This window comes from Pan paniscus, chromosome 20 (assembly GCF_029289425.2).
Source record: "Pan paniscus chromosome 20, NHGRI_mPanPan1-v2.0_pri, whole genome shotgun sequence".
In the NCBI taxonomy this organism is placed as follows: domain Eukaryota; kingdom Metazoa; phylum Chordata; class Mammalia; order Primates; family Hominidae; genus Pan; species Pan paniscus.
The window spans coordinates 58,476,968-58,498,255 of NC_073269.2; the positions used below are offsets into that span (position 1 = coordinate 58,476,968).

Sequence of the window (21,288 nt, forward strand, 5' to 3'; positions counted from 1 at the left end):
CAGAGGCCACTTACATCCTTTGACTCATGGTCCACTTCCTCCATCTTTTTTCTGAGATGGAGTTTCGCTCTTGTGTCCCTGGATGGAGTGCAGTGGCGCGATCTTGGCTCACCGCAACTTCCACCTCCCTGATTCAAGCGATTCTCTTGCCTCAGCCTCACAAGTAGCTGGGACTACAGGCGCGTGCCACCACACCGGGCTAATATTTTTATTATTTTTAGTAGAGACGGGGTTTCACCGTGTTAACCAGGATGGTCTTGATCTCTTGACGTCGTGATCTGCTCGCCTCGGCCTCCCAAAGTACTGGGATTGCAGTCATGAGCCACCACACCCGGCCCACTTCCTCCACTTTAAAGGTGAGATAAAATCTCTTTATCCCTCTATTTTCAACACATCACAACTGTCTGTCCCTCAGGGTCTACCTGCATCCTTCTGATATGGAACCTTGTGATTCTATCACTTTAACCATATAATCCAGGATAATGTCTATCTAAAGATCCTTAACTAGACCACATTTGCAAACTCCTCTTTGACACAGCCAGTCACACAGGTTACAGGGTTGAGGATATGAGAACATATTCAGTAACACAGGTTACGGGGATGACCTGTGCAACCATCATATTTTCTGAGAGTACACTATTTTTTTTCTCCTGTCCTCAAGCCACTCTCCTTCCTCATTGCTACCACACAGTGATTGGCTTAAAAGAACAAAAATCTATTCTTTTACAATTCTGTAGGTCATGTATCTAATATGGGTCCACAGTTCTGTGATTCTTCATGAATCTCTGAAAGTGCTGCTATTACAGCCCTCAGATACCACATCCAGCCTGTCACTTTTATTTCCTTTTCTTCCTTTATTTCACTGGCTGGAACTTTTCACACTGTGTGGAATAGTAGTGATAAGAGTGGACTTCCCTGCCTCATCCCCTACCCCTGGGGGAATCTTTATGTCTTTCACCAGAATGTATGATGATCCTTTTTAAATTGGTGGGTGATCTTGAGTTGAGGAAGTGTCCAATGACACTGTTTTCCATACCATCTGCAGTCTTGTTTTTCTGAAAAATTACTTTTTTTATTGGCAACTGTCAAAAGAGATATTCACAAGACTTGGAACAAGGGCAGAAACCCCTAGACAGATGTTTTTTTCTTTTCTTTTCTTTTTTTCTTTCTTTTTTTTTTTTTTTGAGAGAGAGTCTCGCTCTTGTTGCTCAGGCTGGAGTGCAATGGTGCAATCTTGGCTCACCGCAACCTCTGCCTCCCGGGTTCAAGCGATTCTCCTGCATCAGCCTCCCAAGTAGCTGGGATTACAGGCATGTGCCACCACACCCAGCTAATTTTTTATTTTTAGTAGATGGGGTTTCTCCATGTTGGTCAGGCTGCTCCCAAACTCCTGACCTCAGGTGATCCACCCACCTCAGCCTCCCAAAGTGCTGGATTACAGGCATGAGCCACTGCACCTGGCGTTTTTTTTCTTATTGTTGTTGTTTTTAATTCATCAGGCTGGAGCGGTGTTTAAACCAATCTGGAGTTACCATTCCAGCTATGGCCACAATCTGATCTCTACATCTTGGCTTTCTTCGCATTGGCTGGAAGCTGGCTCACTTCACCCAAGGGCGTAGTTTGACGGCATTCATGCTTTCCGCAAGTTTGAGCATCCCTCGCTCCTGGCGCTGGCAGTGCCACTCAGCCATGGACTGGGGCATCCACTTGGTCTGGCACTTGGATAAACAGAAGCCATAAACGACAACCTCGGTGAGGTCTGAAGACTCCAGAGCCTTCAGCATGAGCATGACCTTGCTCACCTGCTCGAAGTAAGGGATTTGAGATCAGTCTGGGCCAAACATGGCTTCCAGCAGCCGCATCTGGACCTGGAACACCTCTGGATCTTTCAGGAAGTTTCACCCATGGTGGGATATTTCTACGTCTGGGATTGTTCCCAACTTGTAACCCTCACAACCAAAACTATGCTCCCGCATGAGCCAGACCTAAGCGTTCATCAGTATTTTTGATTCCCACCAAATGTATGAAGATTACAATTTCTTCACAGCCTTACTTGTGAAGCAGGTTCACTGCACACTGGTTACCAACGTGTCGGAGTTGAGTGAGAGATAGTCCCATGAACACACAGTAAGTTACATGAAGTGAATTTGTTACTTACAGATTGGCAGCAAGGGACAGCAGATGCCTGGGGTTCATGCATGCTGTTCCCAAAGGCTCAGGAAAACCACCCAGTGCAGATGCAGTCTCTGTGTGTGTTCCTCCCGCATCACAGCTGAGGGAGCCTGAAAGGCGGCCTGGCCCAGGTTTCATGCTCCCGGGATGCATGGCACGTTGGCCTAAAACAATGAAGGGCATCCTGTTCTGAGGGGACTGGAACAGATCCTGTCCTTCTCTGGTAAGGATGGACAGGATCCTGTCCTTCATCTCAGGATGTTGCTTTTCTAGCACATTTTATATTCATTCTTGGGAACTACAAGTGAGAAGTCAGACGCAACTGGGCCAGTTCAACCCCACTTGAGTGCTGTCTTGCAGTCTCCCCACCAACCCAGTATCCCCTTTAATAAAGCTAGTCAATTTATGTGTGCACTGACCTTCCTGGATCTGGAGGTAGAGGCTTGTCTCAGGAGACTGAAGTAATATCTTGACTGGCAGAATCTCAGCGCGACGTCACTGAGGTACAGCCAGTTGCATTTCACTAGGCTCAAGAGGATTGCTGCCTCAAGCAGGATAACCAGGCCTGCCTGGAACAGTGCCATAGTCCGGGATCCCAGTGACCTAGGTGAGAAGTTGCTATTCAGGTCAAAGAAAATTTCTTCAGGTGACCCCACTGTCTCTAGCCAATAGTCCTGCTTGTGGATCTTACATATTTGTGTTTCAAAACTACCTGAGGTCCTGATGTGGGGTCCTTACCTCCTGTGCACCGTGACTCATGCCTATAATTCGAGTACTTTGGGAGTGTAGACAGAAGGAAAACTTGAGGCCAGAACTTGGACACCCGGCTGGGCAACAAAGTGAGACTCCATCTCTACAAAGTAATAATAATATATAAAACTAAAAAATTAGCACAGTCCAATGTCACAGGCCTGTACTTCCAGCTACTCGGGAGACTGAGGTAGGAGGTGCCCATGACCCCAGGAAGTCAAGGTTGTAGTGAGCTATGATTGTGCCACTGCACTGCAGCCTGGGTGTCACAGGGTGATTCCCTGTCTTTAAAAAAAAAAAAGTCTTAAACTAAATAATTTATACCTATTTTTAAAGTTATTGGCTTTTTTAAAAAGAAAGAGTTAGTGACCTGACTTCACACCGACCTTAGTCCTCTATGCCCAAGGTGGTGTCCCTAGGAAAGTTTCTGGAATTGAGCACAGGGTTGACCTCACCCTCTGGAGTGAATGGGGAATGTAAATGAAAAGTATTTCTAGCCGGGCGTGGTGGCTCACGCCTGTAATCCCAGCACTTAGGGAGGCTGAGGCGGGCGGATCATGAGGTCGGGAGATCGAGACTACGGTGAAACCCAGTCTCTACTAAAAATACAAAAAAAATTAGCCGGGCATGGTGGCGGGTGCCTGTAGTACCAGCTACTCGGGAGGCTGAGGCAGGAGAATGGTGTGAACCTGGGAGGCGAAGCTTGCGGTGAGCCGAGATTGTGCCACTGCACTCCAGCCTGGGCGACAGAGCAAGACTCCGTCTCAAAAAAAAAAAAAAGTATTTCTATTCTGTGGGGCATTGGCATGAAACTGCACATTCCACTCTGGCAGGGTTTAGCATTTCACACTTTAGCTTCCATCCCATTCACAGATAGTTCCAAAGTGTCTTAATTCCTAAAATTTGTCTTTCTGGCTGGGCATAGTGGCTCACGCCTGTAATCCCAACACTCTGGGAGGCCGAGGCGGGCAGATCACCTGAGGTTAGAAGTTCAAGACCAGCCTGGCCATGGTGAAACCCCGTCTCTACTAAAAACACAAAAAATTAGCCGGGTGTGGTGGTGCGCACCTGTAATCCCAGCTACTCGGGAGGCTGAGGCAGGAGAATCGCTTGAACCTGGGAGGCATAGGTTGCAGTGAGCCGAGATCACGTCATTGAGCTTCAGCCTGGGCAACAAGAGCGAAACTCTCTCTCAAAAATAAATAAATAAATAAATAAATGTCTTTCTTTCGTTCTTTCTTGTCTCTCCCTTTTTCTCACACACAGGCACAGACACCTACATTCTTTTCTTTGTTGCGCTATTTCTCTCTAGTCTTATTTTCTTTCTTTCTTTCTTTTCTTTTCTTTTCTTTTTTTTTTTTTTGAGACAGAGTCTCACTCCATCGCCAGGCTGGAGTGTAGTGTTACGATCTCGGCTCACTGCAACCCTGCCTCCCGGGTTCAAGTGATTCTTCTGCCTCAGCCTCCCGAGTAGCTGGGACTACAGGCGCCCACCACCACACCCAGCTAATTTTTGTGTTTTTAGTAGAGACGGGGGTTTCATCATGTTGGCCAGGATGGTCTCGATCTCCTGACCTCGTGATCCACCCGGCTTGGCCTCCCAAAGTGCTGGGATTACAGGCGTGAGCCACCGCACCCGGCCTTGTCTTTCTTTTTGCTTTCTTTTCACGCTCGCTTCTCTCTCTGCTTCCAGAGTAGTTGGGACTTAAAATTTATTGTAATAACAGGAATTCTCGTGGATCTAATCTAATCACCAACCGATTTTGCTCTGCCCCAGCAAGATCTGTTTCCAGACTGCTGAGCAGATCTCGCCTCCAAAACCCTAAAACAGGATCGCTGAGTCAGACTGACAGAAGCATAGACCCCGCCTTGAGCCCGCCCTGTCCCGGCCCTGCCCTCGGCCCCCGGCCCGGCCTGTACGATGCGCGCGCAATTTCCTGCAGACCCGGAAGTCGAGATCGTGGAGTGAACGTTTCTCGCGCTTTTTCCTGTAGACCCGGCACCCGACTGCGTGGAAAGACCGTGTAGCCGCCACCCGTGAGTTTGCCTTTGTCTAGATTAAATTTAGGCTGCCCAGTTCTTGTGTGCTTCTACACCCGCGATCTGAGGGCTCATGCAGACCTTGAAGTCCCGGCACCGCTCTATCCACTCCAAGTAAATTCAGACGTTCTCTAGAGAGTCTGGAGGTCGCTTCCCTGCGTGTTAAAACCGCTTGGAGGCTTCTAGGCCGGGCGCGGTGCCTCATGCCTGTAATCCTGGCACTTTGCTATTTTTTTTTCATTTTTTGTAATTATTCAGTCTGTAGTTGGTTGAATCCATTGATGTGTACCCCAGAGATACCAAGGGCTGACTTTAGACTGTATCTGCTCGTTAGTCACTTAATAGTCTTTTTTTTTTTTCCCTGAGACTGAGTTTTGCTCTTGTTGCCCAGGCTGGAGTGCAATGGCGTGATCTCGGCTCACTGCAAACTCCGCCTCCCGTATTCAAGCGATTCTCCCGCCTGGGCCTCCCGAGTAGCTGGGATTACAGGCATACGCCACCATGCCTCTCTAATTTTGTATTTTTAGTAGAGATGGGGTTTCACCATGTTGGCCAGGCTGGTCTCGAACTCCTGACCTCAGGTGATCTGCCCGCCTCATCCTTTCAAAGTGCTGGGATTACAGGCATGAGCCACCGTACTTGGCCAATGGTCTTTTGGATGAGATCCACTTTTATGGTATCTCAGTGCTTTTTTTTCATGTAACCCTTTTTTTTCCCCCCTTAACAATCCCCTCCAGGCACATGAGTATTGATTGATGCTGACAATTTGCTTTTTTGGGTTTTTTTGAGACAGAGTCTCACTCTGACGCCAAGGCTGGAGTGCAGTGGCACTGTGTTGGCTCACTGCAACCTCTGTCTCCTGGGTTCAAGCAATTCTCCTGCCTCAGTCTCCCGAGTAGCTGGGATTACAGGTGTCCACCACCACGGCCGGCTAGGTTTTATATTTTTAGTACAGACAGGGTTTGACCATGTTGGCCAGGCTGGTCTTGAACTCCTGACCTCAGGTGATCCACCTGCCTCGGCCTCCCAAAGTGCTGGGATTACAGGCGTGAGCCACTGCACCCGGCCTTGATGCTGACAATTTGGATATGCCAGTGAGAAGCTGTAACATGGAGTCTTTAAGGGGAATTAATAGGGTTCAGTACTGATGAAGGTTTCAAGCATCCATTGGGGCTCTTGGAACATAGTGCACATCGATAAAAGGATTCTACTATAGTCTGTATCTAGAATTGAGCACTGTGATCCACAGAGGGCTGAGGGGCCTGTGCTCTGCATGAGTTTTGGTCAGGGTGAGGTCTGTGCTTTTTTTTTTTTTTTTTTTTTGAGATAGAGTCGCACTCTGTCACCCAGGCTGGAGTGCAGTGTCAAAATCTTGGCTCACTACAACCTCTGCCACCTGGGTTCAAGCAATTCTCCTGCCTCAGCCTCCTAAGAGCTGGGATTATAGGTGCCTGCCACTACCCAGCTAAGTTTTGTATTTTTAGGAGAGACGGGGTTTCACCATCTTGGCCAGGCTGATCTTGAACTCCTGACCTCGTGATCGACCTGCCTTGGCCTCCCAAAGTGCTGGGATTACAGGCATGAACCACCACACATGGCCTTTTTTTTTTCTTTTTCTTTTTTAAGACAGAGTTTCACCCTGTCACCCAGGCTGGAGTGCAATGGTGCGATCTCGGCTCACTGCAACCTCTGCCTCCCAGGTTCAAGGGATTCTCCTGCCTCAGCTTCCTGAGTAGCTGGGATTACAGGCCCGTGTCACCATGCCCAGCTAATTTTTTGTATCCTTATTAGAGACGAGGGTTTCATTATGTTGGCCAGGCTGGTCTCAAACTCCTGACCTCATGATCTGCCCACCTCGGCCTCCCAAAGTGCTAGGATTATAGGTGGGAGCCACCGCACCCAGCCAAGTCTGTGCTTTTAAGGGGAGCTTAGTCAAGCCCAGCTCTGCACTGCTGCAGTGTGTGTGTCGCTCACCATGAAACAGGAGAGAGTTTTGAGGAAGGGAGTAAAAAACTCACTTTGTTGATTTTCCTGTAGGAGATCAACAGTAGGCAGCAGAGGACCATCATTCCAGAAGGTGAGGTCTTCCCTTTGTGTGGCTATGGCACAGGAAGTGGGTGTGTTGATTCTAAGCCCTAAACAGCATTATTTTTGATACTAGGATTCACTTTCAAAGAGACGTATTATGCAAGGAAGCAACTCGGAAGAGGAAAGAAAGGAAGTCAGGAATGGCCCTTGCTCAGGTAAGGTAGTGTTCTCAGTGGATTGTTCTGTCTCTGTTTCTTCCTGAAATGCCAGGCATTGGAGTTGCTAATCTCTGACTCTGAAGCATCCTGCCTGACTCATTTCATTGCACTTACCCATGGCTTCTTCCAGTCCCTTTCACTTCCACTTAAGATTCCAGTTCCCTATGACCCAATGACATGAACTTGGGAAGAGGTTCCACTGGGCATGGTCCTGGGAAGGGCTCACACCCAGACACAGATGGAGATGGGGTGTGGGCCTTGTGGTGTCAGTGCTGTTGGGCAGCAGGGATTGTTCAGGGGCCACATCTGGATGCACTGTGAGTGTTCTGTGGACTAAGACTAGAGAAGCTGCATGTGGAATTCCTTTTTTTTTTTTTTTTTTGAGACAGAGTCTCGCAGTGTTGCCCAGGCTGGAGTGTGGTTTTGTGATCTCGGCCATATAAATGTATATGTGTACTAGTGTATATGAGTGTTAGTATATATATGTGTAAATGTGTACATGTGATGTGTTTGCATGAGTGCACAGATGAGCAAACCTATAGTTTTTATAAATAGCATGTCATCATTATATATATATTTTTATCAGTTGAAATTACATCTATTTATCAGGATGTTCAACTTTTTCTACATTATCATGTATGATGATATGAGGCATCATACCTGATAGTGGCTATAAGAGGCAATGAGGCAATGGCTATAAGAACATTATAGTAATGTATTATGGGGATATCGATTATATATATGCATATATAATGAACTATTAGGCAATTCCATGTTTTTAATCCTTGAAGTTGTTTTAAATTTACTGAATTAGGTAACTGTCAATTTACTTTTGATGCTGATCTGTTACTTAACTGTCTGATTCTTTAGGTTTGATTCTCATGCTCAGACACCTGTGATCTGCTGCTTACTCTGCTGTTTCAGTTCTCACACCTGGGGCAAGCTAGCGTGTATGTGAAAGAGTTGTCTTTTCAGTAAGATAGGAGCAGATTATTCTTTCATTGGCTTTTGTTGCTATACCAGTTAGTTCATGTAAATCATTGAGAATAGTGCCTATCACATGGGAAGTGTTCTCTATTCAGCCATTGCTATTGTTATCATCGCAGTTTTCAGATTTTCACCATTTTTTATTTATTTTATTTATTTATTTATTTATTTTGAGACAGGGTCTCGCCCTGTCACCCAGGCTGGAGTGCAATGATGCAATCTCGGCTCACTGCAACCTCTGCCTCCTGGCTTCAAGCCATTCTCCTGCCTCAGCCTCCTGAGTAGCTGGGATTACAGGCGCACACCTCCATGCCCGGCTGATTTTTTGTATTTAGTAGACATGGGGTTTCACCATGTTAGCCAGTCTGGTCTCAAACTCCTTACCTCATGATCCACCTGCCTCGGCCTCCCAAAGTGCTGGGACTACAGGCGTGAACCACTGTGCCCGGCCCAGATTTTGACCATTTTTAAAAACCACTATAGGTCGGATGTGGTAGCTCATGCCTGTAATCCCAGCATTTTTGGAGGCTGAGGTGGGAGGATCACTTGAGCTTAGGCGTTTGAGACAAGCTTGGACAATGTGGTGAGACTCTATCTCTACAAAACATACAAAAATTAGCTGGGCATAGTGGTGTGAGCCTGTAGTCCCAGCTACTCGGGAGGCTGAGGTTAGAGGATCGCTTGAGCCTGGGAGGCAGAGATTGCAGTGGGTGGATATCACACCCCTGCACTCCAGTCTGGGAAACAGAGTGAGATCCTATCTCAAAAAAAAGAAAGAAAGAAAGAAAGAAAGCACTGTAGACATTGTCATCTCTGAAGACACTATACTTGTATCTCAGGTAGATACTAAATGTCACTTGATGTGTCAAAAATAATACCTAACATTTCTTTCTTTCTTTTTTTTTTTTTTTTGTGGGGGACGGAGTCTCACTCTGTCACCCAGGCTGGAGTGCAGTGGCGCAATCTCAGCTCACTGCAATGTCCCACTCCCGGGTTCACACCATTCTCCTGCCTCAGCCTCCTGAGTAGCTGGGACTACAGACCCCCGCCACCGCGCCTGGCTCATTTTTTGTATTTTTAGTAGAGACAGGGTTTCACCGTGTTGGCCAAGATGGTCTTGATCTCCTGACCTCGTGATCCACCCGCCTTGGCCTCCGAAAATGCTGGGATTACAGGCATGAGCCGCCGTGCCCGGCAATAATACCTAACATTTCTATAGAGATAACCCTGGTTTAATTTTTTGTTTGTATTGCTTGTATTATCCACAAAAGGAGACATCTACTCTGATTTAAAGAATGTCATCACTCCTTATGGAAAAGTATAATAAAACACAATCACAGACACATAACTAGCTCAAGAATCCTTTAATGTGGATTTGTCACAGTGCTCACTTCAGTGGAGTCAGTCCTTACAACTGTCTTCTCATTCTGTTTGAAGATAAGTACTCTCTCCATACCCTGTTTTTGAAATGTGGATTTCCTTTTAGGGGCAACTGTCATTCAGCGATGTGGCCATAGAATTCTCTCAGGAGGAGTGGAAATGCCTGGACCCTGGGCAGAAAGCTTTATACAGGGACGTGATGTTAGAGAACTACAGGAACCTGATCTCCCTAGGTGAGGATAATGTCCCTCCAGAAGCCTGCTTCTGCTCTGGTATATCTTTTTGCATTTTCTCTTGTGTGTCTCTTGGGAGCCCCTGCATTGCTTGACTGAGATTGAAACCTGTTGACTAAGAAATGAAAAGCAGGCCGGGTGCAGTGGCTCACGCCTGTAATCCCAGCACTTTGGGAGGCCGAGGCAAATGGTTCACGAGGTCAGGAGATCGAGACCATGGTGAAACCCCATCTCTAGTAAAAATACAAAAAAGGGTGCCTGTAGTCCCAGCTACTCGGGAGGCTGAGACAGGAGAATGGCGTGAACCCGGGAGGCGGAGCTTGCAGTGAGCCAAGATCGCACCACTGCACTCCAGCCTGGGTGACAGATCGAGACTCCATCTCAAAAAAAAAAAAAGAAAAAAAGAAATGAAAAGCATTATGCTTTCTGAACTTGAAATGTCCCCTTACACCAGCCTGACCAACCTGGTGAAACCCCATTCATACTAAAAATACAAAGATTAGTTAGGCATGGTGGTACATGCCTGTAGTCCCAGCTACTCGGGAGACCGAGGCAGGAGAATCGCTTGAACCTGGGAGGCAGGGGCTGCAGTGAGCTGAGATCATGCCACTGCACTCAAGCCTGGGCAACAGAGTGAGACTCTGTCTCAAAAAAAAAAAAAAGAAAGAAATGTCCCCTTTCTTCAGATATTCTGCTTCCTTCATGATTGATCATTGATGGCACCAGGGCTGAAGTATGCATGGAACCTTATGACAGACTTAAAAAATATCCAGTTCCCTGTTTTCTACCTGTGCGCTTTTGATTCAGTAGTTCTTGAAAGAGGGCTTGATGTCTACATGTTACAGTGTTCCCTTAGCATTCAGAAGGAGGCAGTCAGTGGTTGAATTTGTGAAATATTATTCTTGATTAATTTGTAATATGCTCTCTCCTACCTAAATATAGGGCTTGGACTTTGGAGATGCCACAGCACATATTTATTCTTCTTTTTGTAAGTAGGAATCTGTCTTCCTGACCTGAGTGTTACCTCCATGTTGGAGCAAAAGAGAGATCCCTGGACTCTGCAGAGTGAAGTGAAAATAGTAAACAATCCAGATGGCAGGAAGTGCATCAAAGGTGTGAACGCAGGTGAGAGCTCAGGTGGGCAGAGTGGAGGCCCCATAATTTTTGTATTTTGAGAAGGGTCTCACTCTGTCATCCAGGCTGGAGTGCAGTGGCAATCGTAGCTCACAGCAGCCTTAAACTCCTGGACTTAAGGGATCCTTCTGGCTTGGTCTTCCAAAGTGTTGGGATTACAGGCTTGAGCCACTATACTCTGCAAAGCCACACTATTACATAGTGTTTGGGAAACTCTGCAAGTGGGTGAATTCTGTGGGAAAACCAAGCTGAAATCCTTTGAGTTGTGAACAGACATTTTTCATTTTCTTTTTTCTGTTTTGAGATAGCATCTCTCTCCTGTCACCCAGGCTGGAGTGCAGTGGCATGATTATGGCTGGCTGCAGCGTCACCTTCTGGGGCTCACGTGATTCTCCCACCTCAGCCTTCTGAATAGCTGGGACTGTGTGTGTACACCACCATGCCTATCTAGTTTTTTGTATTTTTAGTAGAGATGGAGTATTGCCATATTACCCAGGCTGTACTTGAACTCCTGACCTCAAGTGATCCACCCACCTCAGCCTCCCAAAGTGCTGTGATTACAGGCATGAGCCACTGTGCCCAGCCTCACATAATGATTTTTGAGTTCTAATTAACTTTTTCAGTTCTTCTTTATCTAGGAAAGCCTGAATTATTTTTGTAGATGAGTTTTGCTAAATATAGTATTCTTCATTGATGTTTTTCTTATTTTTCTTCTTCTTTTTTTTTTTTTTTTTTTTTTTTTTTTTGAGACCATCTCACTCTGTCACCCAGGCTGGAGTACAGTGGCATGATCTTGGCTCACTGCAAGCTCTGCCTCCTGGGTTCACGCCATTCTTCTGCTTCAACCTCCTAAGTAGCTGGGACTACAGGCTCCCGCCACCATGCCTGGCTAATTTTTTTTGTATTTTTAGTAGAGACGGGGTTTCACCGTGTTAGCCAGGTGTTCTCAATCTCCTGACCTCATGATCCACACACCTCAGCCTCCCAAAGTTCTGGGATTACAAGCATGAGTCACCGTGCCCGGCCCTTATTTTTCTTTAAGCACTTTCAGTATCACTTCACTGCCTTCTACCCTGAAGATACCCGCTGGAAAAATACACATAGACTTTTACAGTTTCCTATTATATGTCAAGTCTCTTTTTTTGTTGATGCTATCAAACTTTGTCTCTGTCTCTCTTTGACTTTTGATAATTTCCTTATATTATGTCCCTGTGTGAATGTCTTTGGGTTAATTTTAGTAATGGTCAAGCTTCTTGAATTTGTATATTCAGTTCTTTCCTCAGATGTGTGATGTTTTAACATTATTTCTTCAGTTGTGGCTTTTCATCCTTTGTCATCTTCGTATGAATCTCCAATAGTTTGTATATTGTTCCACCTTATAGTCTCTCAAAAATGTTTAGGGTTTGTAAGGTTTTCTTCATCATGTTTTCTTTGTGGTCTTTGGAACTGATACTTTTGAATAACTTATCTTTCAGTTTGCTCATTGTTTTCCATTCCTTTTGCTGTCTGCTGTTAAACCCCCTAATGGATTTTTACATCAGTTACTGTATTTCAGCTCCAGAATTTCTGTTCTCTTGTTTTTAATGATTTCCCCTGTGTTTGTTATCCTCATTCTTTTCACATACTGTTTTTCTGATTTTATTTAGTTTTCTATTTCTGTTATCTTTTAGTTTGGTGTCTGGAGTTTTATTTATTTATTTATTTATTGTAGCCATATTTTCTCATCTTTTCATAGGCCTTGTATGGTAGTTTTTGGTTTAGGTTTGGTGAAACAACCACTTTTTTCAGTTATTTTTTATAATGCGCAGTGGGAGACCTTAGTTGTTGTAAGGGTGTGGGAACACTCCATTCTTTTCTGGGATGTATCTTTCCTGACTTTGTGAAAGTACTATTACACATATCTACACTGCTGCTCTTAAATATCTTATTTTCCTTAAGAGGCTTATCCCTGCTTTTTCACAGAAGCTGTTAGTTACTCTTGTATTTGTCAGCTTATAATCTCTCTCAAGCTCTCCCTTAATTCCCCTAACTCCTGCAGATTCCAGATGCTTCAGTAAATCACCTCACTCCCTTGTGTTTTCTGCATTACCAACATGTTATACAAAGTATGCTGATACTGGCCGGGCACAGTGCCTCATGCCTGTATTCCCAGCACTTTGGGAGGCTGAGGCAGGTGGATCACAAGGTCAGGAGTTTGAGACCAGCCTGGCCAACATAGTGAAACCCCGTCTCTACTAAAAATAAAAAAAAGTTAGCCAGGCATGGTGGCAGGCACCTGTAATCCTAGCTACTTGGGAGGGAGAATTGCTTAAACCCAGGAGGCAGAGGTAGTAGTGAATTGCAATCATGCCATTGCACTCCAGCCTGGGTGACAGTGTGAGACTCCATCTCAATAAAAACAAAGTATGCTGATACTTTCAATGTCTGAGTGAAGTGATGCAGAATCTTGTTTTCTGTCAGACTTTAAACATGCCAGAATCGGGATTAAGTTCCAAAATTTTCTTGCTTTTCTAGAAAAGAGTTCTAAATTGGGAAGCAATGCAGGAAACAAGTCACTTAAAAATCAACGTGGATTAACTCTTCAGTTACATCTGACTGAATGGCAGCCATTTCAAGCTGTAAGGGATATTTATGGATGTAAGCATGTTGAGAAATCTATCAGTGACAATTCTTCAGTTTCACCAGTTCAAATAAGTTTTTCCAGTGTCAAAACCCATATTTTTAATAACTACAGAAATGATTTTCTTTTTTCTACATTACTCCCACAAGAACAGAAAGTACACATTAGGGAAAAGCCTTATGGATGTAATGAGCATGGGAAAGTCTTCAGAGTGTCTTCAAGCCTTACTAACCGTCAAGTAATCCACATTGCAGATAAAACTTACAAATGTAGTGACTGTGGCGAGATCTTTAGTAGCAATTCAAACTTTGCACGACATCAACGAATCCATACTGGAGAGAAGCCTTACAAATATAATGAATGTGGCAAAGTCTTCAATCAGAATTCACACCTTGCACAACATCAGAGAATTCATACTGGAGAGAAACCTTACAATAACAAAGAATGTGAGAAAGTCTTTAGTCACCATGCCTACCTTGCACAGCATAGGAAAATTCATACTGGAGAGAAGCCTTACAAATGTAGTGAATGTGGCAAAGCATTTAGTGTGTGTTCCAGTCTTACTGCTCATCTTGTAATCCATACTGGAGAGAAACCTTATGATTGTAAGGAATGTGGCAAGGTCTTCAGGCATAAGTCTTCCCTAACCACTCATCAGACAGTTCATACTGGAGAGAGACCATACAAATGTAATGAATGTGGCAAGGGGTTTAGTCGAATTGCACTCCTTGCAAGGCATCGGAAAGTTCATACTGGAGAGAAACCTTACAAATGTAATGAGTGTGGCAAGGTCTTTATTGGCAATTCACGCCTTGCACGACATAGGAAAATTCATACTGGGGGGAGGCGTTACAAATGTAATGAATGTGGCAAAGCATTTAGAACGTGTTCAGATCTCACTGCCCATCTTCTAATCCATACTGGAGAGAAACCTTACGAATGTATAGACTGTGGCAAGGTCTTCAGGCACAAGTCTTCCCTAACCTATCACTGTAGAATTCATACTGGAGAGAAGCCTTACAAATGTAACGAATGTGGCAAGGTCTTCAGTCAGAATTCAAACCTTCAACGACATAGGAAAATTCATACTGGAGAGAAGCTTTACAAATGTAATGAATGTGGCAAGGTCTTCCGTCAGAATTCACACCTTGCACAACATAGGGATATTCATACTGGAGAGAAGCGTTACAGTTGTAATGAATGTGGCAAGGTCTTCCGTCGGAATTCACATCTTGTGCGACATAGGAATATTCATACTGGAGAAAAGCCTTACAGTTGTAATGAATGTGGCAAGGTCTTCAGTCGGAATTCACACCTTGCGCGACATAGGAATATTCATACTGGAGAGAAGCCTTACAGTTGTAATGAATGTGGCAAGGTCTTCAGTCGGAATTCACACCTTGCGCGACATAGGAAAATTCATACTGGAGAGAAGCTTTACAAATGTAATGAATGTAGCAAGGTCTTCAGTCGGAATTCACACCTTGCACAACATAGGAATATTCATACTGGAGTGAAGCCTTACAGTTTTAATGAAGGTGGCAAGGTCTTTAGTAAAAATTCCATCCTAGTACAACATTGCAGTATTCATACCAGAGAGAAGCCTTAAAAATTTAGTGAAGCTGGCAGGGCGCGGTGGCTCACGTCTGTAATCCCAGCACTTTGGGAGTCCGAGGCGGGTGGATCACGAGGTCAGGAGATTGAGACCATCCTGGCTAACACGGTGAAACCCCATCTCTACTAAAAATACAAAAAAAAAAAAAAATTAGCTGGGTGTGGTGGCAGGCACCTGTAGTCCCAGCTACTCAGGAGGCTGAGGCAGGAGGATGGCATGAACCTGGGAGGCAGAGCCTCCAGTGAGCCGAGTGAGCCACTGCACTCCAGCCTAGGTGACAGAGTGAAACTCCATCTCAAAAAAAAAAAATGACTGAAGCTGCCAAGCGTGGTGGCTCACGTCTTTAATCCCAGTACTTTGGGAGGCCAAGGTGGCCAGATCACCTCAGGTTAGAAGTTCGAGACCAGCCTGACCAACATGGAGAAACCCCATCTCTACTAAAAATACAAAATTAGCTGACTGAGGTGGCAGGCACCTGTGATCCCAGCTACTCAGGAGGCTGAGGCAGGAGAATTGCTTGAACCTGGGAGGTGGAGGTTGTGGTAAGCCGAGATTGCAACATTGCACTCCAGCTTGGGCAAGAGGAGCAAAACTCTTTCTTTAAAAACAAAACAAAAAAAATTATGAAGCCTCACAAAAGTAATAAATATGGCAAATAATTTCATATGAAATCATGCCTCTCTACCCATCTATTAATCCATACTGGAAGGAAACCATAGAAATATAAAGAATACAAGAAGGTCTTCAGGCACATGTTTTCCCTAACCTCTCATCAAGAGAATTCACACTGGTGATTGACTTTAAACATATAACAAGTGTGGCAAGGTATTCACTTAAAATACACACCTTGTAAACTATCACAGAATCCATACTGGAGAGAAACCTTACAAATGAATGACAGCATCTTCAAATAAAATGCACATCTGGCACAACATTGGAAAATTCATACTGTAGATACCTTTTAAATGTAGCAAATATGGCAAAGTCAAAGTCACAATTCACATCTTGCACATCAAATAATTCATACTGGAGGCTGGGTGCGGTGGCTCACGCCTGTAATCCCAGCACTTTGGGAGGCTGAGGCAGATGGATCAGTTGAGGTCAGGAGTTTGAGACCAGCCTGACCAATGTGTTGAAACCCCATCACTACTAAAAATAAAAAAAATAGCTGGGTGTGGTGGTGGGTGTCTGTAATCCCAGCTACTCAGGAGGCTGAGGCAGGAGAATCACTTAAACCCAGGAGATGGAGGTTGCAGTGAGCCAAGAATGTGCTACTACACTCCAGCCTGTGTGACAGTGAGATTCCGTCTCAAAAAAAAAAAAAAAGAATTCATACTGGAAGGAAGCGTTACAAATGTAATGAATGCGGCAGAGCATTGAGAAGGTGTTCAGGTCTTACTGTTCATTTTGTAATCCGTAGTGGAGATAAGTCTTTTTTTTTTTTTTTTCCCCCAAAACAAGAGTCTCGCTCTGATGCCCAGGCTGGAGTGCAGTGGTGTAATCTCAGCTCACTGCAGCCGCCACCTCCTGGGTTCAAGCAATTCTCCTGCCTCTACCTCCCGAGTAGCTAGGACTACAAGCACATGATGCCATCATGCCTGGCTAATTTTTTGTATTTTTAGTAGAGACAGGGTTTCACCGTGTTAGCCAGGCTGGTCTCGATCTCCTGACCTTGTGATCCATCTGCCTTGGCCTCCCAAAGTGCTGGGATTACAGGCATGAGCTGCTGCACCCAGCTTGAGAAATCATATGAATATATAGAATGTACTCCAGGCATGGTGGCTCACACCTATAATCCCAGCACTTTGGGAGGCCAAGGTGAGAGGATTGCTTGAACCCAGGAGTTTGAGACCAACCTGGGTAACATAAGGACAACTCCATCTCTACAAATAATAAAAAATAAGCCAGGTGTGTTGGTATATGCATGTATTCCCAGCTACTTGGGAGGCTGAGGCAGAAGGATCATTTGAGCGTAGGAGCTTGAGGCTGCAGTGAGTCATGTTTGCAGTACTGCACTCCAGCCTGGGTGACAGAGTGAGACCCTATCTAGAAATATAAACAAACAATGTGAAACGTCTTCAGTCACAAGTATTCCCTAACAAATCACCATAGAATTCATACTGCAGAGAAGCCTTACAAATGCAGCGAATGTGGCAAAGCATTTAGATAATGTTCAGGCCTTACTGCCCATCTTGTAATCCATACTGCAGACAAACCTTACAACTGTAATGAATGTGGCAAGGTCTCAAATTGAAATTCACGTCTTGCGAATCACCACATAGAGAGAAACCTTACAAATACAAATCACCACATAATGGAGAGAAACCTTACAAATGCAACATGTGGTAAAATGTTTTAGTCACAATTCACACCTTGGACGGCATCAGATAATTTATTCATGAAAGAGTCCTTACAAACTGTACGGAAAGCTCGTCATGAGTTCTAGCATTAATGAACATCAGAGGTTCCATACTAAGGAGAAATCATATAAATGTAATGTATGTGGCACAGGCTCTCCTGAGGCCTGCCAAATCACTAGAAATCAAAATATACTTCTTGGATAAAACAACACAGATGGATTGTATATGCTGAGGATATCCAAGGACCATTACTATAGAACATGAAAAGGATTTAATTATTATTTTCTTTTTTCCTAAAAGTGTTGGGAACAGGCCACCAAATCTGGCCAGAAACAGTCCCCAAAACTGGCCATAAACAAAATCTCTGTAGGACTGTGACATGTTCTTGATGGGCATGACACCCATGCTGAAGGTCGTTGGTTTACCAGAACGATGGCAAAGAACACCTGGCCCACCCAGGGCAGAAAAACCGCTTAAGGCGTTCCAGAACCACAAATAATAGCATGTGCATTCTGTGCCTTAAGGACATGTTCGTGCTGCAGATAACTAACCAGAGCCCATCCCTTTGTTTCCCATAAGGAATGCTTTTATGTAATCTATAATCAATAGAAGCAATGCTTATCACTGGCTTGCTCTCAATAAATATGTGGGTCAAACTCTGTTCATGGCTCTCAGCTCTGAAGGCTGTCAGTCCCCTGATTTACCACTCCACACTATATTTCTGTGTGTGTGTCTTTAATTCCTCTAGCACCGCTGGGTTAGGGTCCCCATGACTGAGCTGGTCTCAGCAGAAAGCTACTTTCCTCTTTATAACTTTCAACCTGAACTTTGAGATCTTGACATATACCTCCTCCTACAGGCCTTTCACTGTGGTCTCTGGGAAAGAATCAAGTGAAAGAATCAATAGGATGACAGGGCTGATTTCATTAGCTGAGGATCACTTGTATTCAGCTTCCTGGAAGAAGAACACTGTCTTTTTATATTAAATATTGTCTGATTTAGACAGCATGGACATGGGTAGAGAATAACATAAAATGATGACTGCTTGAAGCAGTCACGCTTATTGCAGTCTGCCCACTCTTTTCTTGACAAGGGTGCAGTACTTCTGTGCTCTAATAAATAACTGTAAAATAGAGCATGCCATTAAAGGCATGGCATTTTTATGGGAAGAGAATAATTGTTGTTAGGTACTGATTGCGTGGTAGCAATCATGGAGGGGAAGGGGTGGTCACCTCCTCAATTGAATAGCAATAGTTCCTGTTTAGCAAAGATGGAAAACAGTAGTCTTATTTTTGAAATGGAAGAGAAAACATGCATTTTCTTTTAAGTCTGAGCACACAGAATGGGAATGTTGTTAATTTTCGATAACCTGATGACAGTGTGCCTAGGTGATTATCTTTTTGCGATGAATTTCTCATGTATTCTTTGAGCTTCTTTATGTTTGGATGTCTAGGTCTCTAGCAAGCCTGGGAAAGTTTTCCTCAATTATTACCCTAAATATGTTTTCTTAACTTTTAGATTTCTCATCTTCCTCAGGAATGCCAATTATTCTTAGGTTTCATTGTTTAACATAATCCAAGACTTCTTGGAGACTTTGTTCATATTTTCTTATTTTTTCTTTGTCTTTGTTGGATTGAGTTAATTCAGAAACCTCATCTTAACGTTGGGAGGCTGAGGTGGGCAGATCACCAGGTCAGGAGTTCAAGAGCAGCCTGGCCAATATGGTGAAACCCCATCTCTACTAAAAATACAAAAATTAGTTGGGCATGGTGGTGAGTGCCTGTAGCCCCAGCTACTCAGGAGGCTGAGGCAGAAGAATTGCTTGAACCTGGGAGGCGGAGGTTGCAGTGAGCCGAGATTGCGCCATTGCACTCCAGCCTGGGTGATGTAGTGAGACTCCATCTCAAAAAACAAACAAAAAAATCACCTTGTCTTTGAGCTCTGAAATTCTTTCTTCTGCTTGTTTAATTCTATTGCTGAGACTTTCCAGAGCATATTGCATTTCTGTAAGTGCATCCATTGTTTCCTGAGGTTTTTATTGTTTTTTATTTATGCTATCTATTTAACTGAAATTTCTCCCCTCATTTATTGTATCATTTTATTTCTCTAGTGCCTCCTTGATTAGCTTAATAACTGACCTTCTGAATTATTTTTCAGGTAAATCAGGGATTTCTTCTTGGTTTGTATCCATTGCTAGTGAGCTACTGTGATTTTTTGGGGGATGTTAGAAAACCTTGTTTTGTTATATTACCAGAGTTAGCTTTCTGGTTCCTTCTCATTTGGGTAGGCTCTGTCAGAGGGCAGGTCTAGGGCTTAAGGATGTTGTTCAGATTCTTGTCCCATGGGGTATTCCCTTGATGTAGTACTCTCCCCCTTTTCCTAGGGATGTGGCTTCCTGAGAGCTGAGCTGTAGTGATTGTTATCTCCCATCTGGATGATCTAGCCACCCAGCAGGTCTGCCAGGCTCCAGGCTGGTACTGGGGGTTGTCTGCACAGAGTCCTGTGATACGAACTGTCTATGAGTCTCTCAGCTGTGGACACCAGGACCTGCTCCAGTGTAGGTGGCAGGGGGCCGAAATGGAATCTGTGAGGGTCCTGAGTTTTGGTTGTTTAATGTACTATTTTTGTGCTGGTTGGCCTCCTGCTAGGAGGTGGTGCTTTCAAGAGAGCATCAGCTGTGGTAGTATGGGGAGGATTAGGTGGGGGCAGGGCACTAGAACTCCCAAGAGTATATGCCCTTTGTCTTCAGTTACCAGGGTGGGTAAGGAAGGACCATCAGTTGGGGGCAGGGCTAGGTGTGTCTGAGCTCAGACTCTCCTTGGCAGGTCGTGGTACTGCTGCTGTGGGGGATGGGGTTGTGGTTCCCAGGTCAATGGAGTTATGTTTCTAAGAGGATTATGGGTGCCTCTGCAGTGTCATGCAGATTGTCAGGGAAGTGAGGGAAAGCCGGTAGTCATAGGCCTCACCCAGCTCCTGCACAACCCAAAAGGCCAGTGTCACTCCCACCATGCCCCCATGTCCCAACAGCACGAAGTGTGTTTCCAGGCAGTGGTCAAGCAGGGCTGAGAACTTGCCCCAGGCTACCAGCCTCCCAACTACAAAAGCAAGTAAGGCTTTCGTGCTTCCCAGCCTGTGGAGTCTGCACAGTGGATTCACGCTCTTCCGTGAGTTTTGGCCAGGAGACTTCTCATTCAGTTGGAATTGTTACAAAGTTCAACTGGAGGTTTCCTTCTCCCTGTGGCCTTTTCCCAGTGCCTCTGGCAGCCCTCCCCAAGGACCCCTGTGAGGCAAGGCAGAAAATGGCTTGCTAGGGGACCAAGAGAGCTTTTCCCACTACCCCTGTTTTTCACTCAGCTGATTTTTTTTTTTTTTTGAGACAGAGTCTTGCTCTGTCACTCAGGCTGGAGTGCAGTGGTGCAGTCTCTGATCACTGCAACCTCCAACTCCAGTGCTCAAGCGATTCTCCTGCCTCATCCTCCTGACTAGCTGGGATTACAAGCACATGCCACCATGCCTGGCTAATTTTTGTATTTTTTGTAGAGATGGGGTTTCACCATGTTGGTCAGGCTGGTCTCGAACTCCTGACCTCAAGTGATCCACCTGCCTCAGCCTCCCAAGATGCTGGGATTATAGGTGTGAGCCATAGCACCCAGCCTCAGTTCTCTAAATTGACTGAGTTCCAGGTAAGGTCAGAATCTTCTCCCATGATCTAGACCTTCAGGTTTGCCAGTGAGGGTTTGTGTTCTTGGCA

At 44.8% G+C, this 21,288-nt stretch overlaps 1 protein-coding gene and 1 pseudogene across 3 annotated transcripts; one reads left to right on the forward strand and one right to left on the reverse strand.

Annotated features, from left to right (window-relative positions):
* Positions 1-1,598: 1,598 nt before the first annotated feature.
* Positions 1,599-7,028, reverse strand: LOC130540996 (developmental pluripotency-associated 5 protein-like; annotated as a pseudogene).
* Positions 1,826-18,367, forward strand: ZNF534 (zinc finger protein 534). Of its 3 annotated transcripts, none has more exons than XM_034945361.4 (7): positions 1,826-2,127; positions 4,700-4,959; positions 7,000-7,039; positions 7,124-7,205; positions 9,682-9,808; positions 10,805-10,933; positions 13,457-18,367. In XM_034945361.4, exons 4-7 carry the CDS (start codon positions 7,191-7,193, stop codon positions 15,169-15,171), a joined length of 1,986 nt encoding a protein of 661 aa, XP_034801252.2. In that variant the 5' UTR covers positions 1,826-2,127; positions 4,700-4,959; positions 7,000-7,039; positions 7,124-7,190; the 3' UTR covers positions 15,172-18,367. The 3 variants fall into 3 exon arrangements, with proteins under 3 accessions (XP_034801252.2, XP_054959797.2, XP_054959796.2); XM_055103822.3 differs by having other exon boundaries at positions 4,754-4,959; XM_055103821.3 differs by lacking the exon at positions 7,000-7,039 and having other exon boundaries at positions 1,826-4,959.
* Positions 18,368-21,288: the final 2,921 nt, after the last annotated feature.

Coding starts and splice junctions, on each gene's coding strand:
- ZNF534 (XM_055103821.3), top strand. Junction 9,809..10,804: donor CAGGAACCTGATCTCCCTAG/GTGAGGATAATG, acceptor TTTTGTAAGTAG/GAATCTGTCTTCCTGACCTG. Junction 10,934..13,456: donor CATCAAAGGTGTGAACGCAG/GTGAGAGCTCAG, acceptor TTGCTTTTCTAG/AAAAGAGTTCTAAATTGGGA.